Source organism: Condylura cristata, unplaced genomic scaffold (assembly GCF_000260355.1).
Source record: "Condylura cristata isolate star-nosed mole 26May11 unplaced genomic scaffold, ConCri1.0 scaffold00008, whole genome shotgun sequence".
Taxonomy (NCBI): domain Eukaryota; kingdom Metazoa; phylum Chordata; class Mammalia; order Eulipotyphla; family Talpidae; genus Condylura; species Condylura cristata.
The window spans coordinates 26,278,792-26,306,122 of record NW_004567109.1 but is presented as its reverse complement, the minus strand read 5'-3'; the positions used below and the strand labels follow the sequence as shown (position 1 = coordinate 26,306,122).

Sequence of the window (27,331 nt, the reverse complement as noted above, 5' to 3'; positions counted from 1 at the left end):
GGTGAAGTTGGTGAACTAAGCAGAGAACAGATCAAAGGCCTCCTATACCAGGGCGAGGGGACTGAACTTGATCCTGAAGGATTCAAACAAAGAGCAACCCGGTCAGATACAAGCCTTTTATTTAGCTATGTTTGGACTTTATTTTACAGGACATTTTTTTCCTTTTCTTTAATAATGCATGAGGGGGGGGAGGGGAAGCAGCTATGTTAACTGAGGGTAAGGGAGTTGGCTGAAGAGTTGGTTTGCAATATGGCAGGTGAAGTTGGCGAACTAAGCAGAGAACAGATCAAAGGCCTCCTATACCAGGGCGAGGGGACTGAACTTGATCCTGAAGGATTCAAACAAAGAGCAACCCGGTCAGAGTTGTATTTGAGAAGCCTCCCTCCTGCAGTGGTAGTGGAGACATAACATAGAAAAGACTGATTGGAGCAGACACAGCTGGAAGGCAGAAAAATGATGGCGGTCTGTTTTGATTAGTGTGTAGCCACAAAGGACACCCAAAACTCTGTCTGGTCTAGAAAAGCCTATATCCTGGGAATTTCCTTCCATAAAAAGTGCTCTCTGTGATTATCTATACCAGAGTCTATAAATCTGGATCCCTTCCATATCCTTCCAGTCTGAGAAGAAATCACAACATCTTTTTCTCTCTTCATAGATTATAGGATTCCCCACACCACTTTACCCACTTCTGTGGGTACACATTTTCCCATAATGGGTTCCTCACGGCATCATCCCTGCCACCAACACATGGCAGAAAAGCACCACACCTTCATAATCTCCTGCTTCAAATTAAAGTTGTCTCCACATTATCTGTGGTTTCTTGCACAATCAGGTATGGATTAATTGAGCATCTACTATGTGCCTGGCATTTGTAGACTCTGTGGCTGTGGGTTCTGCTCTTACTTCCATGGGATTATGGTCAAACTCCAAACTCCTTAATTCAGCATTTCAGAACCTACTTCCTGTGACGCCCACTGACCTCCAGCACCTAGCATTCACCCTCTTTCCCTCCAGGACTCTGCACTTTTCATGCTGAGTCAACTGATGATCTCCAAATCCCCTATGCTGTTCTTTCTTATTGTAGTGAAATGCTAATATACAATCTCTCTAATTCAAATTATACCAAAGCTGGAAAATTTGTCTTTCATCCCCATCCACCCACCATCTTGTAGTCCTCACTCTCCAGAAATAAATACTGTTACATCTTGGTAGATCCCCAGATGAATCCTTCCAGGTATTTTAAAAAAAAAAAGTATACCCTAGCACATCATGTTTTTCAAATTCTTACAATCCTTCAAGGCTCATTACACCCTCCTCTGCAACCCCATGGGCAGAATTAGGGACTGCAATGGTGCCTTCGCTGCCCTATACCGAGTTCATCTGTTCCCACGGCGGGCTGCCATCAGTGTGGGCATGAGGCTGTCACCCCAGAGGACAGTCCTGTGAGGACAGCCTGAGACTGTCCTGTACTCACTGTACCCACAGTGCCTTGCACGTTACCGGGACTCCATAAGTATTTATAAAACACCTGGTGAGTGTGGATGGCGGGGGCTAGGGGGAGGTGGAAGATGCAGGTCAGAACACCCATGGCAGTCTCCTCAGAATGCACACGGGAGTGGGGGTGGGATGGAGTGGAGCACAGAAAGGAGCCCAGCTGAGGTGCTCATCTGCTCTCCAGCCTTCTGTAGCGCTGCCCTCTCTAAGCTTGAGTTTCCCTACCTGCAACTTAATAGCACAGCTCAGCTCGGTAGTTCCACAGAAACCTCCCCAACGGGTGCCCCAGAATGCTCAACTGGCCCTGGCCCAGCACCCCTATTTCACACCTCTGTAATTACCCACCTGCACGCCTTTTATTATAGACATTGGGGTGGGGGTGGGGGCTCATTAAATAAAGGGCAAAAGGAAATTGCTGGCTTGCCGAAATGACATTGTTGGCATTAACTAGATTAACTTCTGAAATGAAAAGCCCACAAAAGCAAAACCAAAACAGAGAAGGAGCCCTGGCTTCCGCTGGGGGCTTCACGGTTCTCCGCTTCAGCCTGCCTGACCCCCAAGCCAAGCCCCCATCCGTCCTTCCTGGGGAGATCACGGAAGTCACTTTTCTGCCTCTACTTGGCCTTCATGTCAGCAAGCCTAGGAGAAAAAGGCACAGGGCATCCCAACCAGGACGTGACAGCTCTTCACAGAGCAGCAAAAAGACCCCACATGGGTGACGACAGTGGAGCCAGGAAGCCAACGCCACAGGGCCAGAGTCTGGGAATCAGGAAAGGGCACCTGTGCCCAGTGAGGAGCAGGTAGCAGGCAGGGCTCTGGGAACAGGGTGGGGTGGGGGTGAAGAGCACAGGGGAAGTGCTGTTCCACCTGGTGGTCCTGGCTGGTCATGCTCCCCACCGTGAACTGGGGGACACATCTTACCATTCTAGTTCCTGGGGGGAACTAGAATGCAGAATCTCTGCACCAATCCAGGGGTGCCAAGCTGCATCTATGTGGCAGCCATCAGAGAGGGAGCTGTGCTGACCTCGATGACGCTGGCTGGTGCTAAGACACACGACAGAAGTGTGATGGGCTCACACTGAGCGCTTTCTCACTCACAATGTTTGCAGCAATCCCAAAGTGGTAAGAGCCGTAAGCCCCACCTGCTTGCTGCTTTTAGTGCCTGCAGGGAAGGAAAAGATGGAGGCCTGGTACCTGGCTAAGAAACTAATCTGTGAGGGAAAGAACCAGTCCTTGTAAGAATCTCAGACCACGTGAAAGAAATCTTCCTCCCCAGTTACCCCCAAATCTGCTCGCCCCACCTCCCTGTAGAGGGTTAGCCAAGGTGAGTGCGAGTAGGGAGAGGATGGGGGGGAGAAGCACCCAGCTGGTCTCTGCCTCCTTTAGAGTGGACACTGTACACTTGAGCTGTCCCTTTCATCCCCAAAAGAATTTATAGGGAGGAATTATTTTCTCCACTTGCTCAGAAACGCTTTCCCCAGTTCTCACAGCTAGTGAATATCCCAGCCAGACTTGGCACTGAGGCCTAACCAGTTCGTTCCAGACGCTCCCACAGGGCTCTGCTCTCCAACCCCCACACCTGCTTATAAGAGCTGTCTAGGTTGCCCTGCACATTCAGTGATGTCACCCTAGATTAACCTTGGACTAAAATCCATGAAAGTTTTCATTCCTCTGAGCTGTTTGGACATCAGAACTATCAAATTGATAGCCTGACGTGTATTTGACAAACAATTAATATCCCTAGCTTCCCCACCAGGCACATTTGTGGAGTGACATCCAAGGAGTGACAGCTAGTGACAGAATACCAGGCACAGGAGAGACTGATCCAGGAAGGAGGTTACTCCAGCGTACACCCTGTTGCTTATGAACCCACAGCTGGGCCTAGAGGCCAACCACACTCTCTTGGGTCAGTCCTGGTCAGGACCACCAAATGCCAGACGAGGTCACGGTGTATTAATCATTGCCAAGAGGGAAGTTAAACTGAAAGCTGGTTCATTAACGATTAAGCTTCAGCACCACAGCCCTCAGGGAAAGAGCATTGGGTAGAGAGCAAGGTCCTACTCCAGGAGGTCACCTACTGTGAAAGTCTCCCCAGAGAGCCTGCGGTGGGGTGTCAAGGGCCTGGGTTCTAATCCTGCTCGGCTCTCCATCTGCAGGGGGACCTCGGTCAGGGCACTTCCCTGGGCTGAGCTCGGAATCCCTTCTTTGATGCATGAAGAACTTCCATCAGTTTCTTTATGATGCCCCAGGATATGCTGCTCTAAGAATAGTTCTCATTTATTGGCTTTGCTCAGTCTATATTGTCTCTGTGCTCCCAGGTTGTCCAGTGCAAGTTTGCTTGCTGTTCTCCATCTCTGTGGCCATGGAAAGCTGACAATAAATCACAAACCCACCATGAGTGCCAGCGTGCAGGCATGCCCCTAGTCCTGGCACCCCACACTAGCCAGGTGGCATCTCTGACCCAGAACAAGCTCCCTTTGCTCCCTGGTACTGGCCCTAGTGATTTCTACAGGAACTTCCTCTGAGCCTACTGATACATTTGGTCAGTTTCTGGGATTACCCTCTGGTTGGTTCCATCTCAATGGGGTCTGTTAAACCAAAGTTTAGGTCTTGGTCCAACACCACCCAGGGGCACAACATTTAGTGACTGATGAAAGCTATTTTAGCCACTGTGTCCCCTATAAGGGCCAGCAATGGGGGCAGGACTCCAGTGGTCCCAAATGGAAATGCTACTGTCTTTATTCTGCTTTGCAGCCAGAAATTTCTATTATGGTGAGCTGTCTGCAGATAGCTGTGGTGAAAGATGACATAGTTAAAAAAAAATCAGATTAGGGAGACAGTTGGTTTGGCAACTAATTTCTCCTTCAAGAAAAGACTCATCTCTGTTCTGTCTGTAGATGGCAGCACTGGTCCCTTCCCCAAGAGGGAACCATTTTTTTTTTTTTTAAGATTTATTTATTTATTCATACAGAACTGGGGTACAGGCCAGACATGCGGAAGGTGAGAGGATTCACCAGGAACAGAGTGGGGAGCAGAACAGGCAGATTGACGAAGTACACTGCTGAGGGGAGCAGCGGGCGGGTCTGGAGAGGTCTGCCACGACATGTGGATCTCCTCCGGGGTAGGTGGGGTTCGAACTCATGCGGAACTCATGCACTTAAGCTTCTTAGTGCAGTGCTTTAACCCACTGCGCCACCAGGGAGGGCCGAGGGAACCATATTTTTACTTGAGAACAAGTACTCCAAAGAACAAGTAATGCAAAGAAAACAGCGAGCAATATCCTTGCATATTTAAGGTGTGAACACATCTGTTCACAACTGGAAGACAACTGACTGTTCCTGAGCCCGTTCTGCATCAGCCTGGAGAGCCTCACTCAGACATTACCCAAAATGCCTGCTCACGAGAACTCACTACGAACCCACACATTGCTAAGCTACTGTGTGTCCTCAGTTTCTCCCTGTCAGGCACTGCTCCTGCTCCACTTTCAAAGAAGAAACAGCTCCACTCTTCATGCCTTCCCAGGGCACCCCACCACCACCTTGAACATATGGGGGCAGCAGCCAGTTCAGTGTCCTGAGGCTGGACTTGAGAATGAAGAGTTACTGAGCAGTGTGATGCCGTGGAACTGGGGCCTCTGGAATAGGAACGGGACAGAGGGCGTGGGATGCTCAAGACACGTCCTACACCTCCTCTGTCTGGTGAGCCCTCTGAAGGGGTGTCAGGGAGGCTTCTCTGATCCAAAGCCAGCTCTGCCCTGATGAGCTGTGTGGCCTCGAGCAAGTCCCTTCACCTCTCTGAGTGCCCACCCCTTCCCCTGAGCAGGTGGTGAGTATCTAATGAGATACTGGCAAGAATAAAAGCTTTGAAATGTATTGTATAAAAGCTCTCTTGGAGGTATTATTATTAATTATTATTATTATCATCGTCGTCATCTTTCATGGATATTAATGATCTGTTACCTGCTAGGGATCTGTCATCCAGGAATTTCTTTAAGCCCTTCTTAGATTCCAGCTTGCATCACCTCCCTTGTTTTTGATCCTCAGGGTTCCCAGTCCAGGGAGCTGCAGGCACACTTCTCTGCCCAGGGCTCCGGTGTGAACAACCTTTCTGTCTCCTCGGTGGGTTCCATCACAGTCAACTGAATCCAGCACAGTACTGCCTTACTTCCTCCCTCCAAATTCCATGTGCATGCTCACATCTGTGTCAGGAGTCTCAGGAAGAGGGACAAAGGGGAGATACAGGCTTTGCCTTTCGGGTGGGGACACAGGCTGAGAACAGAAGGCACCCCACTCACCCCAGAGGTCACCCAAGGGCCAGGCATTTCCATAGTCCAGTTTTCTCTTCACAGCAGAGGCAGCAGATTGGAAGTCCTTTCTCAAAGACACAGAGGCCAACTGCACAAGCCAAAAATTTAAAGCAAGCTCACCAACTTTGTTACCTGCTCTGGGTTAAGCTCTGCAGATTTCAAAGTGAATCCAGCAGGAAGGGGACCTGTACTCAAGAAGTTTAAGGCGTGATAGGTGAGACCAAGACATAAGTAAGCATCTTGCAAGGCAAAGCTGCAATAGTGTTCAAGCAAAGCAGAGGTTTAGGGGAGACCTAGCTAGCCCTGCCTGGGAGAATCAGAAAAGGTTTCGATAAGAAGGGCTGTTTGAAGGAAGCACTGGAGGGTAGAGAGGGGTTGCCGACTAGACAAGGTGGTGAGCAGAAGGGAAGAATTCCTGGAGCAGGAGGGCGGGCTTGTATATAAAGAATTTGGGGGCTAGACGCAGGTGGCCAGAAGATGGAGGCATGAGAACTCTGCCTGTCAGAGTGACAAGTGTCCTCTTCCCTGCTCCTCAGAAAAGGCCTGTTGGATCAGTTGCACAGAATCTGGAGCAGAACATCAGTATATTCCAGCGTCAAACCTATTGGCTTCCCCAACTCTAAGGGTCTCCAGAGTCCCAGATGAGAAGGCCTCTTAGACACCCCACCTTTCTCCCTCCACTAGCCTTCATTGCAGGAGAGGAAGGTAGGCGAGGCACAGGAATGCGAGTAACCTCCAGGCCTCCTGCTCCCTGCCCTCCCTTCTTTTCTCAAAATGGGGTAACATTCACTCAATCCAGTTGGAAGAAAGCTCCAGACAAATTCAAGGTGATTGTAACAGTAGCATTTGCAGGCAAATTATACTCCATGAGCTAATTAGGAAGGGATTGGGGCCCTCGGCTTTAATTAATATCTAGTCCCTAACAACTTAATCCTGGGTGAGATCATAGCAGGGATATCCCCCCAATGCCGAAATTCTTTCCTCCGACAAATCACCTATATAAATACATATATTTTAATAGCAGCAATTATAAAGTTCTCTGCCAACTTATGGGGCCGTTTAACATTCCTGGATTGAGGCCACGTTTTTTTCCTTCAGTCTCCTCCCTCCCCACAACCAAAGCCTAATGAATAGTGACTCTTTTGTGGCTCTGCGTTCCACTGAACCAATATCTCCTACCCACTGGGTCTTCGCAGGGAGTTAATAAGCAGTCTGGGAGGACTGCCTGAGGAGGTCCATGAGCCTAATTGTTAACTTCGAGGCCTAATCAGCATCTGCTTCCCACCCAGAGTCCCCCACAGCTACACAGCCCTGGTCCCCCCAGTAATGGATGGAAAATCGGCGATTTCCTGACAGTTAGCAACCAATTTTCCACCAATTAGAAGAGAGATGGTGGTCTCAGGAAGAAGTTGAATGGCTCCACATAGCTGGGGCCAGAGGAGAGATGACCCTAGATATACCAGGGACCCGAAACGTGGGGTGTGGCCCTCCCGTGGGTCCCATCCCCAAGTCAGCCTTAGTTTGTATCCGTGGAAGTGAATGGCACAGAACAGAGGCTGGACTGGCATGTCCATCAAAAGCCATCTCACTCGGTGACCCCCTAGCCCTCACCCTTTCCCAGAGCCAGCCCCACATGGGCATCTCTGTTGGGTCTCCTCAGGGCTAGAACAATCGAGAAGCTCCTCCAAGGTGAGCGATGTAGAGGGTTAACGAGAGCAAAGTGCTGGCATCAGGCCCGTGTGTCTTGAAGTCCCCAGATTGTTTCTTTTCAGCTATGTGAACTTGAGCAATGCATCTAAATTCATAGGCATCAGTTTCCTCATTTGTAAAGTAGGATAAAAAGAGCACCGACCTGATTGGGTAGCTATAAGGTTTAAATGGAAATAATGTGGGGCCCTCCCTGGTGGCGTAGGGGGTTAAAGCACAGCACTAAGAAACTAAAGCCACTTCAGCCTGAGTTCGATCCCTGCTCTGGAGCTGACCCACAGGGCATGGCAGACCTCTCCTGACTGCCCGCTGCTCCCCTCAGCAGTGTGCTTCACAGTCTGCCTGTTCTGCTCCCCACTCTGTCTCTGGTGAATCCTCTCACCACCCCTGCACCTCTGGTCTGTACCCCAGTTCTGTATGCATAAATAAATCTTTTTTAAAAAGTGGAAATAATGTGAGAAAAGCACTTTGTACACATATAAATGCTCGAGGAAGAGGCCCTCCCTGGTGGCGCAGGGGGTTAAAGCACAACACTAAGACATTAAGGCCACTTCAGAACCAACGATGCCATTATTAATAAATCTTAGTAACAAATGTGTCTCACGCGTGTTGATAAACCTGCCCTCGGCACATCAGACATTTCTTGAGCTTCATGGCCCTGCCCTGCATTATCTCCCATCTGGATGAGGCTACGGCCATCTCCCATCTGGTTTCCACCCTCCGGTTCACACCCAGCCCAATGCCAAACAAAGCCAGCAACCTAAACACAGGCTGGGCTGTGCACAAGTGTCAGGCTGCATCAGGTTCCTTCAGTGGCTTTCGGAGCACAGCTCAGCTCCCGTGGGAGCTCAGAGCCCCGAACCCTCTCTTCCTGCTAATTCCCCATTTTCCCCTCCCACCACCCCTGGCCCGGCAGCTCATCCCCAACAGCGCAGCAAGCACAGCGCAGGTCCTCTATCCATTAGGACAGAGGATGAAGGAGAGTCCTGGAGCCGTCGGCGGCTTTTTTAGGCTTTAACCCTCTTCCTTCGTCAGAGTGGGCAGGCCCGCAGGCTGGCAAGGCAGGGAGGCCAAGGAGGCCGGCGGTAAGGGGCTGGCAGGCCTCCCGGCCCCCAGGGGAATCTTTGCTCTTTCTCTTCCGGCTTCATCTAGCATCGTCTCGTGGTCCTACCTTTCTGCGGTCACAAGTCCTCCCGTAGCCTTCCCGCCGTAGTCGTCTCCCATCTCTGAGTGACGCCGCCCATGGAGCCTCGGCCTTCAGGCACAGGTGGCACACGTGTGATGCCTGCTGCATGCTCCTGATGTCCCCCAGTGGGCGTATGCACCTGCCCCGTGCTCCAGGTGTCCCCAGGGGGCATGTGCGTGCTCCAGGTGTCCCCCAGGGGGCAAGCGTGCCTGCCCCGTGCTCCAGGTCCCCCCCAGCAGGTATGCATACCTGGCACTCATGTTCACAAGTGCCTCCTGCATTCAGGTGATAGCCACGGGGCTAGCAGAGTAAAAGCCTGATGATTCACTCACCCTACACGTGCTAAAACAGAACTACTCAATAACCACAGTCCGGTAGCATCCAACCCACCTCTCAGGGAGGAGTCGGTGACGAGAGAGTGTCACACAGTAGGTGCATAGCGAGGACGGCTCTCGGGGTCCCAGGCCACAGCTCTGTGCAGAGAGGAGTGACGATGTTGCCACCAGGCTTTGAGTTGTGACAGAGGCAAAGTCATCCTCACCATCCCTCAGGCCTTTATTGGAGCTGATGTACTCTGAATTCTCAGATCATTTGCCATTCTCATCTGGTAATTGTAACTGAATCAGACAGTCTCTCCCTCAAGGAGTTCAGTCTGTGGGGAACAAAATAACAAAAGTGACTAATGAGTACTTATTCTGTGCCAGGCACTCTGCTGAGAAACTTTACACGGATTATCTCATGGGATTATCTAATTTGATCTTCATAAGCGCTTCAGGAGTAGGGTGAACATATAATTTATTATACAAACCAAGACACTTCTGAGAGGGAAGGGGGCACTATTGATAATTACGGGGACAATAGGAACAAACCAGGATGGTCCGGGCATGCCAGGGCAGATGGGTGCCCTTCTCAAAGTTAGGCCCTCGGTTCAGAAACTAGGGTGGGGGCTGGGGAGGCTAAGGGCTACGCCCACCTTTACGTCACTCCTGAGAGCTGGTGCTCTTAAGAACGGGTCTGTTAGCTTCAGTTACATGGGTGAAGGCAAGATTTCCCACGTTTCTTAAATAAAAAAGGGGACGCATGGCTCCCTGCTGGAAGCTGAGGGAGGAAGAGAAGCAGCAAAGACTGAGGGTTGCTGGCCAGGAGGCTCTGGAGCTGAAGACGGGCATTTCCAGGGCAGAGGGGAAAGGCTTGGGAGGACCTGGCTGAGCTAACAGCTGGAGGCAAAGGAGGAGGTTGTAGCGGCCAGCCTGCAGCAAGAACAGTGGCCGGTGGCCGGAGGCTGCAGCAACCCAGCCCCCCAGGCCCCAGCGAATCTTCGGATTTTCTGTGGGCTCTTTCTGGCATTCTCTCATGGACTCTCCTCTTCTGCAGTCACACTGCCTATCCTCGTGTGGCTGTTGCTGTGGCAGCTTTTGGCCCAGCCTCCAGGCCCACTTACACATGCGTGCACACCCACACTCCAGGTGTCCACAATCAGCCACGCGGGCCACGCCCACTCCCCCAAGCACCTTCTGCATTAACATCATCAAGGCCACAGGTGGTGGCCACAGAGGCTAGTTGAATAAAAAGCCGGATCGGCTCATTTACCCTACAGAGGGGCTTGGAGAGGAGCCAGGAAATGGAGACTAGCTTAGGGTGCTCTGCCGTTGAGGGGAGATTATTTCATGTTCATCCAGGGAGGACTCCAAATGCTACAGGTCTAGGTCTGCGCAGATAAAACTCCTGCTGGTAGAGAAAAATCCACACACCAGTCTTCAGAAGCCCCCAGGGGTCTGTATCCATTCCCCCTAGGGCTCCCTGCATCACAACCTAGCCAGTGGCACACACCTGGTCTGACTTCAGGACATGTCACAAAGCAGTGACAACACATGCGGTTGATGGAGTCTCCTCTCTCACTCCCCCTTTCTGAGCTATCACCACACCTTGGCTAGAAGGATCATCCTCACAAGTCATGGCCCTCAGTGGCACCCTGTCACCAACAGGAGAGCTGATCATCTGTATATACTGTCTTGGGGCCCTCCAGATCCAGGCCCTTCCTATCCCCCCAACTTTACTTCCCTTTGATTCCCCCATAAACACTTAAGCACCTTCATCCAGCCACTTAGTCACTCATCAGATGTCTTCAAACCTCCATGCTAAACCCTGAATGGGTGCTGAGGACTGTTCCTAAAATGATTCTAACGCCCAACTCCAGCACATGGGCACAGAGGTCCCCACACTAAGGGATTCTGACACCAGCTGGGTAGCCTGCTAGCCTGCTTTCAACTCAATTCTGACACAACAGTCAGGTCTTGCAGGGATGCGCCGTCCCCAGCTGCCCTCCCTTCAGACACCAGTCCACCCCTTGCAAGCCCAGACTGCTACCTGTGCTTCTGACCAATCAGCTACAGATTGGAAATTTCCAGGACCCCCTCTTTGGGTTCCATTCATTTTTTAGCGTGGCTCACAGGACTCAGGAAACCTGCTTACTCACAGATTATTTGTTCATTCTGAAGGATACCAAAGAATAGGAATCAACAGGCAGCTGAAGAGATGCATCTGTTAGGTCCTAAACAAGGGGGCTTTGGCCTCCAGGAGTCTGGGCCCAGCACAGCAACACACAGATGTGCTCTGGTTCACCAGACCATGTCCACTTGGGGCTTTATGGAGCCTCATACCTTAGGTGCGGTTAAGTAATTGGCCATTGGTGATTGGTTCAACTTCCAGATCCTAACCCACCCAGGTTGGGGGCAGGACTGAATGTTTGAACCCTGGAATCACAGGGTAGTTCCCCTGGCAATCAGCCCTTACCCTCAGGTGTGGTCCAAAAGTCACCTCATTAACATAAATCCCCTTGTGGTAAAAAGGATTTGTGAATAACAAAATAGCCATTTCACTTTTATGACTCATGTGATTTCAAGAACTGAGACCAAATAATCTAACAAAACTCTTATCACCCAAGAAATTCCCAGGGTTTGGGGAGCTGTGAGCCAGAAACCTTGGATAAAGACCAGCCATAGAAGAGAAATCTATTTTGATCATCTAAAGGACCAAGGATATTTTCCTGACCAGTCACGATATGCATTCCCTATTCTCCAGCATTTACATGCTGCCTAAGCCTCCCCTTCTAGCTACTTCTACCCACTTCACACAGAGCTGTGGCCCCCACAACCATCTCCCCCACACCCAGGCTCCCACCAGCTTTTATCATGTTCTATTTGGATGTGTTTCCTGCCTGTAGCTGCTGCTCCCTAACGGAAGAGGCTGAGTTTGAGTCAATCCTGTGTCTCTCACTGTAAAACAAGTGTGTTGCTATCCTGGTGCCCATATTCTTGAGTCTATCTTTTTCCTTATCACCTGTTCTACTGCCCTCTGACCTGATGCTAGACCTCAGGGCACCTGTGTGTGCATTAGAAAACACTGCTCCCGCCTCTGGTTGAGGCAGATCAAACCAGGGTGTGTGTCTCCAGAACTGAACATGGCTGAGCAAGACACCACCTTGCCCCTTGGCCAGAGACCTGGTGCAGGACAAACCCAGACAGTCCTAGGCACCGTCACGACCCCCGCTGAGTATTCAACCAGTTCTGTTTGGGAAAATGCTTTCAACGCGCAGTCACACTAATACACGGGGCAAAAGAGATTTACTTCTGTAGACTTGTTTGCTTCTAAAAGGGAAAGAACGGGGCAAACTAGGAATTGTTGGGCACTATATAAGACAGGGGTCTGTCCCGCCTGCTGCATGGCCACATTTCCTCCCGAGGCCAACTGGGCCAATTTCCCACTGGCAGAACTTTGAGTCTCCAGCTTCCTTTCTTTTCCCTCTGTAATCTTCATGCTCTTAACTTTTGCAACCCAGTCTGAAATCTGCCTTCCCAGCCTGCTGCACACTGAAGTGCACAGAAGCTTATGCCTGAAGTTAGTTAACCAAATGGGCTCTAGGAACTGAGCCTTGGAGAAACTCACCTGCCAGAAAGACCATCCATGGTCCTGGACTAAGTTAAAAGGTACTGGGTGGCAGTGTCAGAAATTCCTCAGAGTTCCCCCTGTGTTTCCTTGGTGACGGTAGGTGGCAGGGCTTGGCCAGGCCAACGCAACCCCCGGTGACAAGATGGAACCTTGCTCTGAGAGATGCAGCCTGGGAGGAGCTGGCCTTGGTGGCTCGAGGCTGTCCCAGCTCTCAGGGCCAGCATGGGACGAGGAAGCAGAGGCATACTGGGCTGGACAGGGCCTTGCAATGGCAACAGGTCTGTGTTCATGACTAATTGAACAGCAGTCTTGAATTGAACACAGGGAGAAGATGAGACCCCCAGAGGTGTGGCGGCAGAGTGGGTGGTCACTGTAGGACTGAATGAACTTAAGGGCCTTAAGATGTGACCATCATTTTGTTTCACAGTCCAGGATTCTATGAATCTAAGGCAGCATGTTGCTAATTATTGTTTGATTCCATCATTCACAGTCTTAGTACTATTTATCCCAGTGATTCCAATATGCTAAGATTTTTATTATGGAAACAGGACCCAGTTATTTCTGAAATAACTGAGTTATTTGTGAAACACAATCATTTGTGTGGCTTTCCTCTAACGATGTGTTAACACACTCATTGCACCAGGTAGTCTCATAGAGAATATGCATATATATTTAAGCCTCATAAGTTATATACTGCTAGTAGCCCTTTTTTCAGATGAGGAAACTGAGGCAGAGAGGTTAAGTGACTTACCTAAGATGACCCAGGTCATCCTTTCACTAAACCCTGGAGTCCATATTCTCAGCCACTGTACTAGGCTCAAAAGCATGGGGATATCCAGGAGGATGGGCCAGGTATGGCTCCTGCTGAGATTCCCGCTCAGCCAGAGGCCCACCTCAGTCCTAACCCCCAGGCAGGAGGCTTTGCCGCTCCCTTCCCTTTCCCACCTTATAGTGTTCCCTCTAAGTCTCAGGTCCTGAATTCCCCAGGCAAAGCCAGCCACATTCCTCGGGCTGGGGTCCAAGTTTACTTAAGAAGAGGAAAATGTTATTATGGAAATTACAACAGCTTTACGAAACAGAGCGTTGCTGTATCAATCCAGGACCACAAGAATGCTCATCAACTTAATCGCTTCCTGTTGGGAGCCTTTCAAGCTCTGCCTGAAGCTGGCAGGCTTGGGGCGCAGGGCCAAGCAACTGGGTGACACCGCCTCCCCCAGCCCGCCCTCGGGATGTATGGCAGAGCCCGTGGGGGCCCCAGGGGAGCCCTCCCCGCCTTTCCCCTTGAACATGACAGCCACTCAGTTTTCCCACTTGCTAAAGTGGAGCCACGGTGGTAGTGTGGGTATACGTGTGTGCACACGTGCATGTCTGAGGTGACAGCAGGATGGGGAGGACTGGGGTTCCCCCTCTAGCCCACCCCATTCCACATCCTCAATCTAAATCAGTGCAAACAGAGTTGGCAGGCCTCAGGCCTCCCAGACCCCGTGCTACAGGGCTGAAATCTAAGTCCTAACATGAGGGCTTCAGGAACCGCTTTTTCTACCTCCTAAGGCTAGAGAGTGAGGGGCCATGGGCCTTAGCTCTTTTTATCTTTTTTTTTTTCTTTAAGGAAGAAGAAAAGAAAACCATTAAAGTGAAATTCCTGGGCCTGGGAGCAGCCAGGAGTCTGGCGCGTGTCTCCTCCTGAGTAATTATCTGGCATTTAGCACCCTCTTCCCAGCGCTTGTAATTAGCAGGGAAATTAAGATGCTGTCATCCTACCTCCCAGCTCTCTGCTATGCCCAAAGGCCTAGGGACAAGTCCAAAATGGGGTGGGGGGAGTTGAGGGGAGCCATGCAACTTAGAGACCAGACCCCAGGAAGAGACATTTGACCGGGGAGCAGAGGAGGTCCTCTGGGGAGCATTTTCTGATGCCTCCAGCCACACCCCTCCCTCCTCTCTCAGTGCAGGCGGGGCCAGGCCTTTTTCGTGGGCTCGCCTGGCTGTGTTCTAGCAGGCCTTCATGGCCTTCACCCACATCTCCCCAAGGTCTTTCGGGTGCCCACCTGTACGCTAGACCTTCTAGGACAGAGATGAGTCAGACCCACCAGATTGTAGGTATACCCCAGGAAGAAATGAAGGGTGTAGAGGTACAAGCATCATGCAAGTGACAAAAGCTGAGGTAGGAGCCATGCAACATAATTTGGAGGAATCTAGTGAAAAATAAAAACAAATAGGGCCCTCCCTGGTGCGCAATGGGTTAAAGCGCAGCACTGTGAAGCTCTCTGACACCACTGCAGCTGACCCACATGGCCCAGCAGACCTCTCCTGACCTGCCCGCTGCTCCCCTCAGCAGTGTATTTCACTCCATCTGCATGTCTGTTCCCTACTTTGTCTCTGGTGAATCCTCTCACCACCCCCACCTGCACATCTCTGGCCTGTACGCCACTTCTTAAAAGTATAAATAAATAAATCTTTAAAAAAAAAAACAAATAGGGATAAGCAAGGCTAGCAGGGGACTAAGCCTAGTGAGGAGCTCCCCTAAGTGTGGCCCTGTGAGACTCACAGGCTGCTGGCTCCTGAGACCAGCCTGGAGAGAGAGCAGACAAGTCTTGGAGGAATCAACATTTGGATTGTTCTGGCTCAAGAGGTCAGTATTGTTGAACAAGGGAAGGTTCCTTTGCCTATCTGGCCTGTGTATCCTTCAGGATCTAACTCTACATCCTCACCTGCCTTCCAGAATGCCCACCTCACTAACCTCAGGCTGGGTGAGAGCCCTCAGTGATCTCACAGCACTGTTCATCCCCCCTCTACGACTTCACTTCTCCAGAACAAATGACCTGTTTGTGAAGCTGCTTCTCCCCTGAGCTCCCTAAGGACAAAGTCCATACTCCATGCCTGTCTGTATTCTTAGTGGTCTTTGGAAGACTGGGTTAAGATCACTACACAACAGTGGTTGAACGAATGAATGATGGAGCAAAAAAATGGGCAAAGATTTCCTCCGATTCTGCTTAGGGACGTTAAATTGGGATTTGGTCAAGAAGACCCTAAATGACCACCAAGGGGAAGGTATGACCTGGGGAGGCCCAAACTTATCAGCTCAGATTGGCGGCTCTTTGGAGGGGACAGGGTGGACGGCGGCGGGTGGTGGGGAAGGGCCTGTAAGCCTGGCAGAGAAGGTGGCCAGAGCTGTCCCCACAGTCCTCGGTAAAGAACAGTGTCGCCTAGATAACGAAGGCCTGGGAGTGGAGAGAAGAGTGAGATGTGAGCTCTGAAGCCTCAACAGCCCAATCGCAGCAACACTGGTCACCGGCCAGCTATTCCAATTATTCCTAGAAATCAACCTCATTCCGAGGCGGCTCAGATAAAACTTGCGCACAGTAATGGATGGGAGCTTAGAGCAAGGAGATAAGAGGGCCCGGAGTGTGGGTGATCAGGTGGGACTTTGCAGGCGGGGGAGGAGTGTAAGAGGTTATCGAGGGCTCCCTCCCAACAGCAGTGCCAGAGCCCGCCTCGAGCTGGGGCCGCAGAGTACAAGCAGGCTCATCTTCTGACCCAGTGCGCACTGGCAGCAACAGGGAAAGCTGGCTCACCTTCCAGCCTTGCTACCCTGAGTCTGATGCTGGAGGCCTAGGGCCTTCTATGGGGGAGGGGGAGCAGGGGTGAAGGGTCAGCATGTAGAGCAGGACACCCCTTCCCTCTCCCAGCTCTCTGGGACCCCAGGACCATGTCCCCACTGTGGCCTGGTGTCTATATTCAGGGGTGATACAGACAGGCTCGGTCCCTCCCTAGTGTCAATCCCCCACATGCTGGGAAGGGGCCTCAGAGCCTCCTACTCCTGAGTTGAGGCAGAGAAAGAGAGCATGTTCAGGGGAAGAGAAGAAGGAGAGACACCGGGCCCCCCAGAGCAGAACTGGGGGGTGCTAGGGGAGCCAGCAGAGGGTGACGGGAGCAACACTAATGACACACTGGTGCCACACGGGGCTTGCTGCTGTGTCCGGGTTAGTGGAGGAGGAAACAGCCCACAGTCACACAGCTGGAGAAGCCGGACTGGAGTTTGGAGCCTGGCGGCCTGGGTCTGGCCCACCTGTGACCTCGCCGCCATGCTGGGCCATCTGCTGTGCCACATGCCGCTTTTGCTGGCTCCCTGGGAGAAGCTAGCACCCTCACTTGACAGTAGACATGGGGGCTCGAAGAAGCAATGTGCCCGCAGTCCCGGCTCAGCGAAGAGGCAGAGCCGGGGCGTGCATCCACACCCATCTGGATCCACATGCGCTCCAGGTGTGGGCACAGGGCAGCACTGGGATGCAGGGGCAGGCAGGTCCCCAGGGCCCACCCCGCCTGCTCAGCAGACAGTTTCCCTCACAGCTGGGGTGGAGGCAGCCGGAGGTTGGCCCAAGAGGCTCCATCTGCCAACACTCAGGACTGGGAAGAGATAGGGCATTTTATCTCGCCAGGGAGTTCAAGAGTTTATTCCCACCTAGTGCAGCAGGGAGCCTGGTGCCCGTTCTTGGAGGGCGTCCAGTGACAGGACAGAGGGAAGGGCGCTTCCTCCGCCCCCAACGCTTGCTCCCCCACATGCCTTTATCATCAGAGGCCAGCAAGGAGCACTGGTGGAAGAAGCCCTCAGACGTGGGTGCTCGCCTAGTGGCAACGCCCAATTGGCCGGTTCTTCAGAGTATGCTTCTACCGGCGCAGCCCCTCTGACAGTGTGACCTCAGACACGGGGCTTCCCCTCTAAAAAGCTGGAGTACCATTCCTGTCTTGGAGAGTTGTTATCAGAGCTAAAACAGGAAAGATCACATATTTCGCCACCTGGCGCACAGCCTGACCTAGAGCCAGGACTCTAAAACGACCTCTTTTCCAGCACACGTTACCTGACTTTGATTCCTGCCAACAAAACAAAGTCCACCCAAAGACCAAACCAGCCCCCCAAAGATAGCACAGAAGTTGGCCCCTCCTCCACTCACCCCAGGCCTAGCAGAGGACAGAGCACACCCTGTGCAGGCCACTCAGGGCCCGGTTGCCTGGAGGCTACCTGTCTCTGGGCCTCATTTCCTGCCTCTAGTCCCCCAGGTGACTCATCCTTCCTAAACAAAGCAGGCCCTATCTTCATCCCCAGCGCATCCTTCAAGGCCCAGCTCATCTGCTGTCTCCTCTCTGAAACCGCCTCCAGATCCCTAAGGGAGAATGAATCATTCTCCCTCCGTGCTGCGCGCCAGCTCTGAGCTCACCGCTCTGTGTCATGGGCACAGAAGTGTGTACCGTCAGCACACGGCGCTCCTGCAGGGCAGCAAGGGGAGCCTGAATGTTTCCAAAACACCCAACAAAGCATGTGCCCAACCTGCTCAATAAGTGGTATTCAGTCAATTAATTAACTAATCAAACAGAATATCACAGAATCAAAGCATCTCAGAGCTAGCAGCACTTTCGAGATCACCTGGGTCAGACACCTCATTTTCTAGATGAAGAGACCTGCGGGTGAGGGAGAGTTGGGTTTGGGGTAGACAAGGGCAGGGCCGAGGTGGCCCTGTAAGATGAATGCAGGGTGTTCTTCGAATGCAATTCTCCAAGCAAAATAAAGCCAAGTTTGCTTCTTCCCTTTTCCTATTGGGCAAAGACCTATCAGTGGCTCTCCCTACCCTCTGGGTAAAGTTCATATTTGTTATCCTGGCTAAGTCCCTTCGGGATGAGTCCCAGCCAACCTTTCCCCTGTGCCTTCTGATATGCCAGGCTCAGCTCGCCCTGCCCAGCTCCGGGACCTGTACCAGCTGCTCCTCTTATGCCTCCAGGTCCTACTTGCTGATCTGTCCTCTCAGGACATCCATATACCTTTGTGTAGCCAAATCCTATAATCCTCTGGTGTAGTTTGGATGTCGATGCCTCTGAAAATCCTCCCTTGTCGCTCCGAGTCCTTCTATAGCCCTTATGATCCCCTCTGTGACACGAGACTGTGATTGTCTGTTTAGGATCTCTCACCAAGACAGATACTGTTAATCCTAGACCTCTAGTGCTCCATCCAAAAGGAATAAAGAATGAATGAGCGAATGCAGGGTCACCATGGGGACTCTGGCTCACCTTCAGAGATGATCTCACATTCACTCCAGGACCTATGCAAAGGAGAAGGCATGGAGCTGAGAGGAGGCAAAATGAGGCAGGTGCTTTAGGGCCACAGTACAGAGGCAGAGCTGAGGAAGAATTGGCAGTGGTGGGACAGGTGTCCCATAACCCAGGGAAACAATATCTAGTTTATTGACATGTTATTTTTGGCAAACCACTAAATCATCGAAAAGCACTGGGGAGGAAAAACCCAGTGGAAAAGTCAGTCAACGCTATTGCCTAAGTGAGCCCTCCCCGCACCTCCCCCCCACCAGACCCCGCCCTCCACACGTCTAGTGGGGCCTGGGCCTATGTGAAGGCCTGGAAGAAAATCTAGACTTTGCCAGTCATAGAAGGGAAGTCAGCCAAGATAGAAGAAACCGCCTGTGAGAGCCTTGGAAGCCGGAGGGAATGTGGCTTGTCCCGGTGTTGCTAAAGACTTTGAGAAGAGGTGAGCCAAGTCAGTGGGCAGTGTTCATGGTGAAAGGCCTGGAAAGCCATGCTAAGGGGTTCAGACTTTACCAAAAGTTCAGACCCTCTGCCACTCTCCACCTACTCCCGGCCAGCCCCATCTCAGGGAGCTCAGAGCCTGATGGGGGAGAGGAGGAAGAAGGGATGCTCAAAGCCCAGTGTCAGAAGGGACTCTGAGCTGACCGGCCCGCCTGGGAAAACCTTCCTGGAGCAGTACCAACTTCGCTAAAATCCCAACAAACTTCTTTCTCTTCCCTTTTCTTTATTTTTTTCAATTTCTCTTTCTTTCTTACATCCTTTTTCTTATCCTATTTTGCCTTTGTCTATTTGTTCTTTCATTAAGCTATTAAATCAGTCAAATGTTAAAGAACTACTACGTCAACCACCTTGCTAGGTAAGGATATGGAAGGTGAATCATTCCGTTGGATTTTTGGCTACAGAAGATTATAGTTTACTGGGAAATAGATATAACCCAAATGATCGCAACACACACACACACACACACACACACACACACACACTCTCTCTCTCTCTCTCTCTCTCTCTCTCCCTGTTAAAGTGACAATCATAGAAATATTTAGGACCATAAATAAACATAGCAGACCTGTGGGTCACAGGATGAACAGGAGTTGGTCAGCAAAGTGACTGCAGTTAGGAAAAAGAGTACATGTAAAGTCTCAGGAATGGGAAGAATATCAGGTGTTCAAGAAAACAAACAATAAACAAAGAGAAGGCCAGGACAGTTGGCAAGCCTTGAGCATGCTTGGAACTGAGTCTCGATGATTCCAGAGAGTAGGGCACGGGTCAAGCTTCAGTCAGAGAAGCAGAGCTGTCAAGGAGATCACAGGTGGCAGGTGGTTTAACAGTCTATCAGAGGCTGTTTTGTCTGTGAATGTGGGGCCTGATGTCAGCATTGAGGCAGTCCAAGAAGAAAGATGGAAAAGATGGGATCTGAGAGGTCTCTCTGCTTCCAAAACTCCTCCTTGGGTTATGCCAGTGACTGGCAGGGAAAGTGGGGTCCCTTCACCATGGAGCTAAATACTTCCCTGGGCAAGGAGAAGATGGCAGGCGATAGAGGAACTACAGTTTCGTCACAACACCATAATTCGATCAGAGCTTAGACTCTGCATTATCCTCCCAAGTGTGAAAGAAGACAAGTGTGGCTTCACTTCTCTCCTTCTAAATCTGCAGATGGATCCCGCCACCCTAGAACCTTGGAGTGTGCAGTGAAAGGAATTCTGGGAAATGTAGTTCCAGCACAGCTAGCTGGCCACAGTAAGTCCATCTCAGGTAGAAAGGGTCAGATCATATTGGGCCCGGACAAGTATGATATTTTAAGAGCAGTGCCAAATGCTTGATTTGTAACATGATCTGTTTTACATTTTAAAGGGCCCCTTTGGCTGCTGCACAGAGACTGACTTAGAGAGAAGCAGGATGGAGGCAGAGATTCCAGATAAGAGACTCCTAAGAGGATTCCAACAAGACAGTGTGGGGGTTGAGACCAGTGGGGAGGTTGACGGCAGATTTAGAAAGGAATAGGAAACCAGAATAATTGGGTGAAGGGTTGGACATGCAGGTAAGAGGGGGAAGAGATCACCAGGGTGATTATCACATGACTGGAAAAAGCACTCAGTAGACTAGAAGAACTAGGAGGCTGGGTGCAGTTAAGGCAACGAGTTTGGGGTTGTTGAGTAGGATTCAAGGTCACCGTTCAATCTGTGAGATGTGTTTTGAGTAAATAAGTAGCACCCAGGTGGTATCTGTGAGCGTGGAAGAGGTTCAGCGAGGAGAGACAGCTGAGAGAGAAGGCAGAAGAATCCTGGCACTGCCAAGGAATTTTAAGGCACAATCTAATTTTCACTCCAGAAAGATCTTTCTGGATCCAGAATGTGGACAACCATTTAGAGAGTGATACCAGAGATTCCAGGTCCAGGTGACCGACTACAACTTTCAGATACTTAAAACCGATAAACTCAGATGTCTCCACATTAGCTGCCACTGTAATGACTAAATAAGGTGAAATGACCCAGAGTTCTGCTTGGCTGTTACGATGTGACGGTTCAGGGTGTCTAAAGAGCTGGCTGAAGGAAGCCTGTCCCAGCACATAGCAGTCCCTTATTATCATTATTTGAATGGATGTGATGAATTTGATTATTAATAGATACGGTGGATTTAGAGAACAAAATCATTTAGAAAGCAGGGTTTGTGGGAAATCGGGGCTACTGATCCACTTCCTCAAAATCTCACGGCCCTCTATTTCACACCATTTTCCTTTCCACTGCTGCAGCCCGTTTATAATCGTCTCCCACCTGGTTCATTGGGCCACTGCCCCGATTTGCCGCCAGTCTCCTCAGTGGAGTTCACCTTCCCACAGTGTCCCTGCCACCTTCTCGGTGTCCCTGCCACCTTCTCGGACTCACCCACTCACCCCATTCAGAGCCTTCGCTGGCTCTGACTGCCACGGGGCAGTGCTCAGCCTCCTGCTCCCTCATGGCCCTGCTGGTCCCAGTTTCCCTTCGTAGCCCTAGTTCCACACCGTGTCCCACACTCACCCCCATAACTCCTCAACCCTGTGCTCCTTCACAATTCACACCCAAACAGCCCCTGCAGGCCCCAGAAGGACCCTCGCTCTCTCCCCATGGCGGATTTACACACATGGCTCCTTCCCCTTGGAACATGCCAGTTTCCCTCCCACATTCCCACGTTAAAAGAAATTCCTGCTTAGATTTACAAATCCGTTGTGTGGCACCACACACGTGGGTCCAGCTCCTGGTCCCAAATGATAGAGGAAGGAATGCAGGGGAGGCACCACAAGACTGAGTCACACAAAGGGGATAAGGAGAAGGGGCTAGTGCAGCAATTGACACAGCCATAAAATCAAGATCCTCAGGCACCAAAGCCAGGTGCCTGGTGCCCAGGTAAAGATAAGGACATGAAGATGGAGATGAAGCTCACTCTGGAATCTCTGATCCTCTCAGATTCTCTGCAAAGTCAGCAAACATAGGCTCACCAGGCGTAAGCCCCTCCTAGAGAGAAGCTGTCTATATCAGGGCAGTCTCTCCACCAGCATGGGGCAGCCGCTCCTCTGCCCACCTGTGCCCACCTGTGCTTCTTTCCACCCCCTCTCTCCCTCTGCAGGGCAGCAGCCTCCTGCCTGCCCGTGACCATGCCAGGACTTCTCTGCCTTGACCCCCTCATCGGAGGCCTCTCTCCTAAGGCCACCTGACTGCAGCCATGCGGGTCTCTCTCTGCAGACCTGTCCCTTCCGGAGCAGCTATTCCTGCCCACTTGCACCTATGCAAGTGTCTTTCCTCTCTTGTCTCTCTCTAATAAACTTCTTTAAATATAACTGTCTGTGAAGAATCTCGCGTGTGCCGCTGAAAGGGGAGCTCTGGTGAAGCCTTCCCCAGAGTGAACCCAAGGACCCCAAACTCAAAAAAAAAAAAAAAACCCACGACATCACCCACCACAGCCTTTGGGGGGGCTATCCCTGGGTGCACTCTCTGTGCCATATGCTAGTCTCTGGCTGCGCATGTCTCTGGGACCACCCTTCCTCCTCGCCTTTCTTTCTACCTTCCTCCCTCCCTCCCGCCTTGCCTTCCTCACAACTTCCAAAGGACTTATTGGTAAATATGTTTTATAAAGCAAAGATTGGCTCTAGGCTTTCTAATCACTGGAGTAAAGAACTGGGCCCAGGTCACAAGGGACAGTGCAGGGGATGGCTGCCTTATCCTCCTGTTCATTCAGTAATTGAAAGCACCAACTTTAGTCATCCTTCTTGAGTTTGGGACCACAGGCTGAGTTCTTTTCTGACTCATTGTCACCAGTGATGTTTCTGCAAACTGGGGCCCAGAAGTCCCCTTGAACAGGGCTAGTAGGTTCTGCTGGGTGGGTCTCCCAGGCATCACTGGCTCTCTTCACCACATCCAGGCCCTCCCAGACTGAGGCTGCATGCCCTGAGGCCATGCATTTCACCTGGCCAGGAAGAACCTGTTCCTCAGGTGCTCCTCAGAGCCAGGAGGAGCTTCTCTGCCACTAGCCTACAAGTCTCTGGATGCTGACTCAGGAGACCTCCCACCAGGCAGGTATTGCCTGCCCTCTGGCCTTTGGATTGCTGCAGGTGCTGGGCATGTTGGCTGAGGTCCCAGAAGCAGGCAGGGCCAACGCCAAAAGTCACTTCATTCTTATTCATCACTGTTATCATGATGCCCAGCATAAAACTGATATGTGGTAGTTGCTGAAAAAAATGCGTACTAATAATTTAAGGGTGCTGTGAGATCTTGGAAGGGTAAACGTTTAGAATATTAGAACAAATCTCACTGAAAGAGTCAGCGAGAGCCATGCTATTCCGCATCCTCCCTTGGGATCTGCGTTACCAGGAGGAGACAGGGCAGCTCACAGCTCCAATCCAGGAGCTGAGCATCCTCCCTGAAGGGCTGCTACAGAAATGCAGAAAGTCCTCTCCACAGCCCTCCTCCCCCAGCCCACCTCACCACACCCCCAGGCCATGTGTCCTGGCCTGCTGCCTTCTGGCCTCCACAGGTCAGCTGCTTCCAGCCCCTCCATCCTCCCAGATGCTGAGGCCTCTTCCCTTTCTCCGACCAAAGGAGGATCTGGGTACCCCTTCCCCCTCTGCTGCAACCAGACAGAGCGAAGACTCGAAGACTTGGCCCAGGGCCAGAGAGATAAGAAGAGCCAGTCACTCTCAATGTCCCATGAACTTGACACTCAGTTCCTGCTGCATTAAAAACAAATCACCTTGCACCCTGGAGATACTAGGAAATCACAATGTTTCAGAGCTCACAGTCTGACCTCCCTCCCCAGCTCCCCGGCCCACATATAGATGCAGAAACTGAGGCACAGGGACAAGTGAAGATTCCATCAAGCCCACACTGTGTGCCAGTGAGAGAGCTGAGGCTACAGACCCAGGCCCACTGCTTCCTGGCTTTCTTGTCCTTCAGTAGCTCCAAGCTGACTCAATTGTTGAAAATTCACAGCTGCACCCTGAGGACCTTCTATAGCCTCTGTTGGCTCATGGCCCATGAGGGAGCTCAGCACCTCAAGGCATTCTAGCGAGTTCTGTGTGAGAAAGGGCTTCCCTAAATTTACCTCACTGCCTTCTGGGCACTTGTCTGAGAAGTCACAGGACCTAGGGGGATTGAAGCAGAAGGAAAGAGGTAGGAAAGTTCCTTGGAATTCTGAGATGGGGAAAGCAGACAGGCAGTTCTCCTTCCTGCTAGGAAAGCTATGAACGGGAAGGGTGGGATCCTGGGGGTACACCCTAGACTGCATTGTCCAGACGCTGGGACCACAGATCGGGAGATGAGAGACTGGAAGGTAGGGTAGTCTAGGAGACACAGGTAAAAGTAAAAAAATAAAAAAAAAAAAAACACTTGTAACCCTACCCCCTCCCCAGCCCCCATAAAGTCCCCACTCTTTGGTGAAATGGCAAAGCAAAGAGAAATCTCTGGCACAACTATGTGTTCATAGTAAAAAGAGGAGAAAGTTTCGTGTGTGGCCTGATGGTCTGAGCCGGCACAAGCAGACAGAGGATGACAAACAACTTGCAGGACAGCTGAGTAGTCCAGAGCAAATGGCTCCCAAATCTCCCAGGAACATGGAAGCTCCAGGAGCAGATAACATACAAAGATTATCTGTGTTGTCTACTCACCCCTTCATCCCTTCAGCTGGCAAGTTTTTACTGAATATCAACAATGATGATGTGTATTAGGTAACGAGGACATAATTATAAACAGACCAGACTTGGTATCTGGGATGTTTCTCCCCAACAGTCCTCAAGGGCTGAGCTTCTTATCACGGCCTCATTCCCCATCCACAACACTCAGCTTCCAATGCCTCCCCACAAGCACACAACCTTCACAGTACACAACCTTCACACCGAGAGCCTAAGGGTCTGGTCAGGTCCCGAGTGAGCACGATTTCATCAACCACATCCAGTGATCAGTTCATTGTCTCAACCCAGCGATGGCCCAGTTCCTAACTGTTCTTAACCCCTGGAAGTGAATCAGGAGGCCTAAGGTCATTGCCTAACTCCGAATCAGGCTAAAATCTAAGCTAGGTCAATGTGAAGGACTAGTCCGGAGTAAGAGCAAGCTTCCAGAGTGAGGCTTGACTCGAGTGGTGGTCCCCATTGGCTATAGCGATGATACCCATTGACAGCACTCTGGAAACCCTTTTTCTAGCTTGATCCTCTCCACAACTTGTGAGTTAGGTATGAAGGTTTCTATTATCCACAATTAACAGAGGATGACAATGAGGCTCAGAGAAGTCAAGTGGTTCGTCGAAGGTCACAGAGCTGGCGAGTGGCAGTGCTAGGATTTGAGACCTGGTCTGTCTTGTCCCAGATACCCCCTCCTCCCCTCTGGGCCACAGTTCCTGGGGGACAGCCTCCAGACGCCACTGCACTGTGTCCAGCTGTCAGGAGCCCCCTGAGCTGAGCTGATTCATGAACTGATGGTTCACGCCTCCCGACATTCCCTGTCTGATGAATCTGCTGACTCTTCCGCTCACCCACCCCCGCCCACTGGCCAATGACCAAGAAGAGGGGGTGGAGGGGGGGGTGTACAGGGGAGACAGAGCAAAAGCTAACAGGATGGTCTCAGAGCATCCATCACCAGGCCCATTTCTCCTGGGTTCTGTCTGATCTGCCATGAATCGCATTCCCATCTACAAGTCAGCCTGCCTCACAGCCCATCGGTCACGCCCTGGGCGAGCTCCTGCCAGGGCCTGCCGGCACCCAAGCAAAGGGCCCAGAGTCACTGTGTCTGATGAGGTATAGCAGCGGTGACTGGAATGCCCACAAGAGAGACCCACATTGAGGAACTGGCCAAATCTGCCCCCTGCTCCGCCTATTCTTTGAGCACTTTGTCCCAACCCTAAATTCCTTAAGCTCTTTTGCCAAACCATACTGGTTCTTACTGGGTTTATGAGGTGTGACTTCTTGTCAGGCCCGGCTCCCTTCCCTGGCCTTCATCCTTTCTCGGTGTGAGTCAGGAGCTCATATGCCCTGGCCTCCTGACTTGGCCAGCGTGGCTGTCCATGTGTGGTCCCACACGTCCTGCAGGCCTCCTCACATCCTGTTGGCCCCAGAGCACCTGGGATGAGGAAGAAAGGAAAGAGGGACCTGGCCCCACAGGCGAGTTTGCTGCGGGGTGGAATCTGGAGAGAAGGTAAGTGTTCCCATCGCAGACTGCTAGACTGAGGGGCGTGGGGGAGGGGTGGGGTGAGAGCACTGTGTTTGCTTCTGATCTAGCCCCATGGTAATGTTCCCGGGAGCCTGAGTCAGTGGTAGCAGATAGGGATCAGACACTGCCAGCTCCTGAGGGTTTCTAGGCTGCAGAGACAAAAGCTCAGTAAACAAATAATTAGGATCAAGGTGATAATTGTTCTAAGGGGCAGGGGTGGAGGGGAGGGGTAAAGGCAGAGAGGCCCCAGGAAGAAGCAAACCCAGGCTGCTTGTTGGAAAGGGCTCAGACCCTGCACTCACAGCTGAATTCGATGACATCTTGACACTGGCCACTGGCTTCTCCGAGTCCAGCGTGGACATGGAGTCAGGGGACGCTCTGCTCATCTCACAGGCTGAACAGGAAAGGGTGAAACTTGTGAGGGTAGGTGGAAGCTCAGCAGCTTCATGGAGGAGGCAGTAATTAAAAGGAGAGAAACTGCCCAACTGCTCAGGCACCCTGAGCTTCTCCAACCCCTCAGGAGAAGCAGCCCCTGACCCCTCAGGAGAAGCAGCCCCCGACCCCTCAGGAGAAGCAGCCCCCGACCCTCGACCCTCTGGAGAAGCAGCCCCCCTCAGGAGAATCCTTCCAGGCAGCGCCTCTGAGAAGCGACCCTCTCCCCACTTTCTGTGCTCCATTGTCCTCCTCTGTGCCTTGAGTTGAGAAGGTGATCGAGAGCTGGGCCTACCTCATTCACCATGGCGTCGGCGCCCACAGTGTCCGCTGACGGTGGCCAGCCCAGACTGCGTGGCTGGTGGACAGCTCTGCAGAACTAAAAACAGGACAAAAGTGAAGAAACAGAAGGGAACTAACATTTGTAGTCTCCACTGTGTGTCGGGCGCTAGGCAGGTTACTTGGTTCTCCCAAATGCTGCTCTGTGCATAGTCCTTCCATTGT

The 27,331-nt window shown here is 51.5% G+C and overlaps 1 protein-coding gene across 1 annotated transcript in view; it reads left to right on the top strand.

Annotated features, from left to right (window-relative positions):
- The window catches only part of LOC101630504 (selection and upkeep of intraepithelial T-cells protein 1-like), a 96,056-nt gene extending 68,964 nt beyond the window's left edge, over positions 1-27,092 (top strand). The window contains 2 exon segments of the mRNA XM_012722119.1: positions 26,700-26,818; positions 26,916-27,092. Coding sequence (XP_012577573.1) covers positions 26,700-26,818; positions 26,916-27,092 — 296 coding nt within the window.
- Positions 27,093-27,331: the final 239 nt, after the last annotated feature.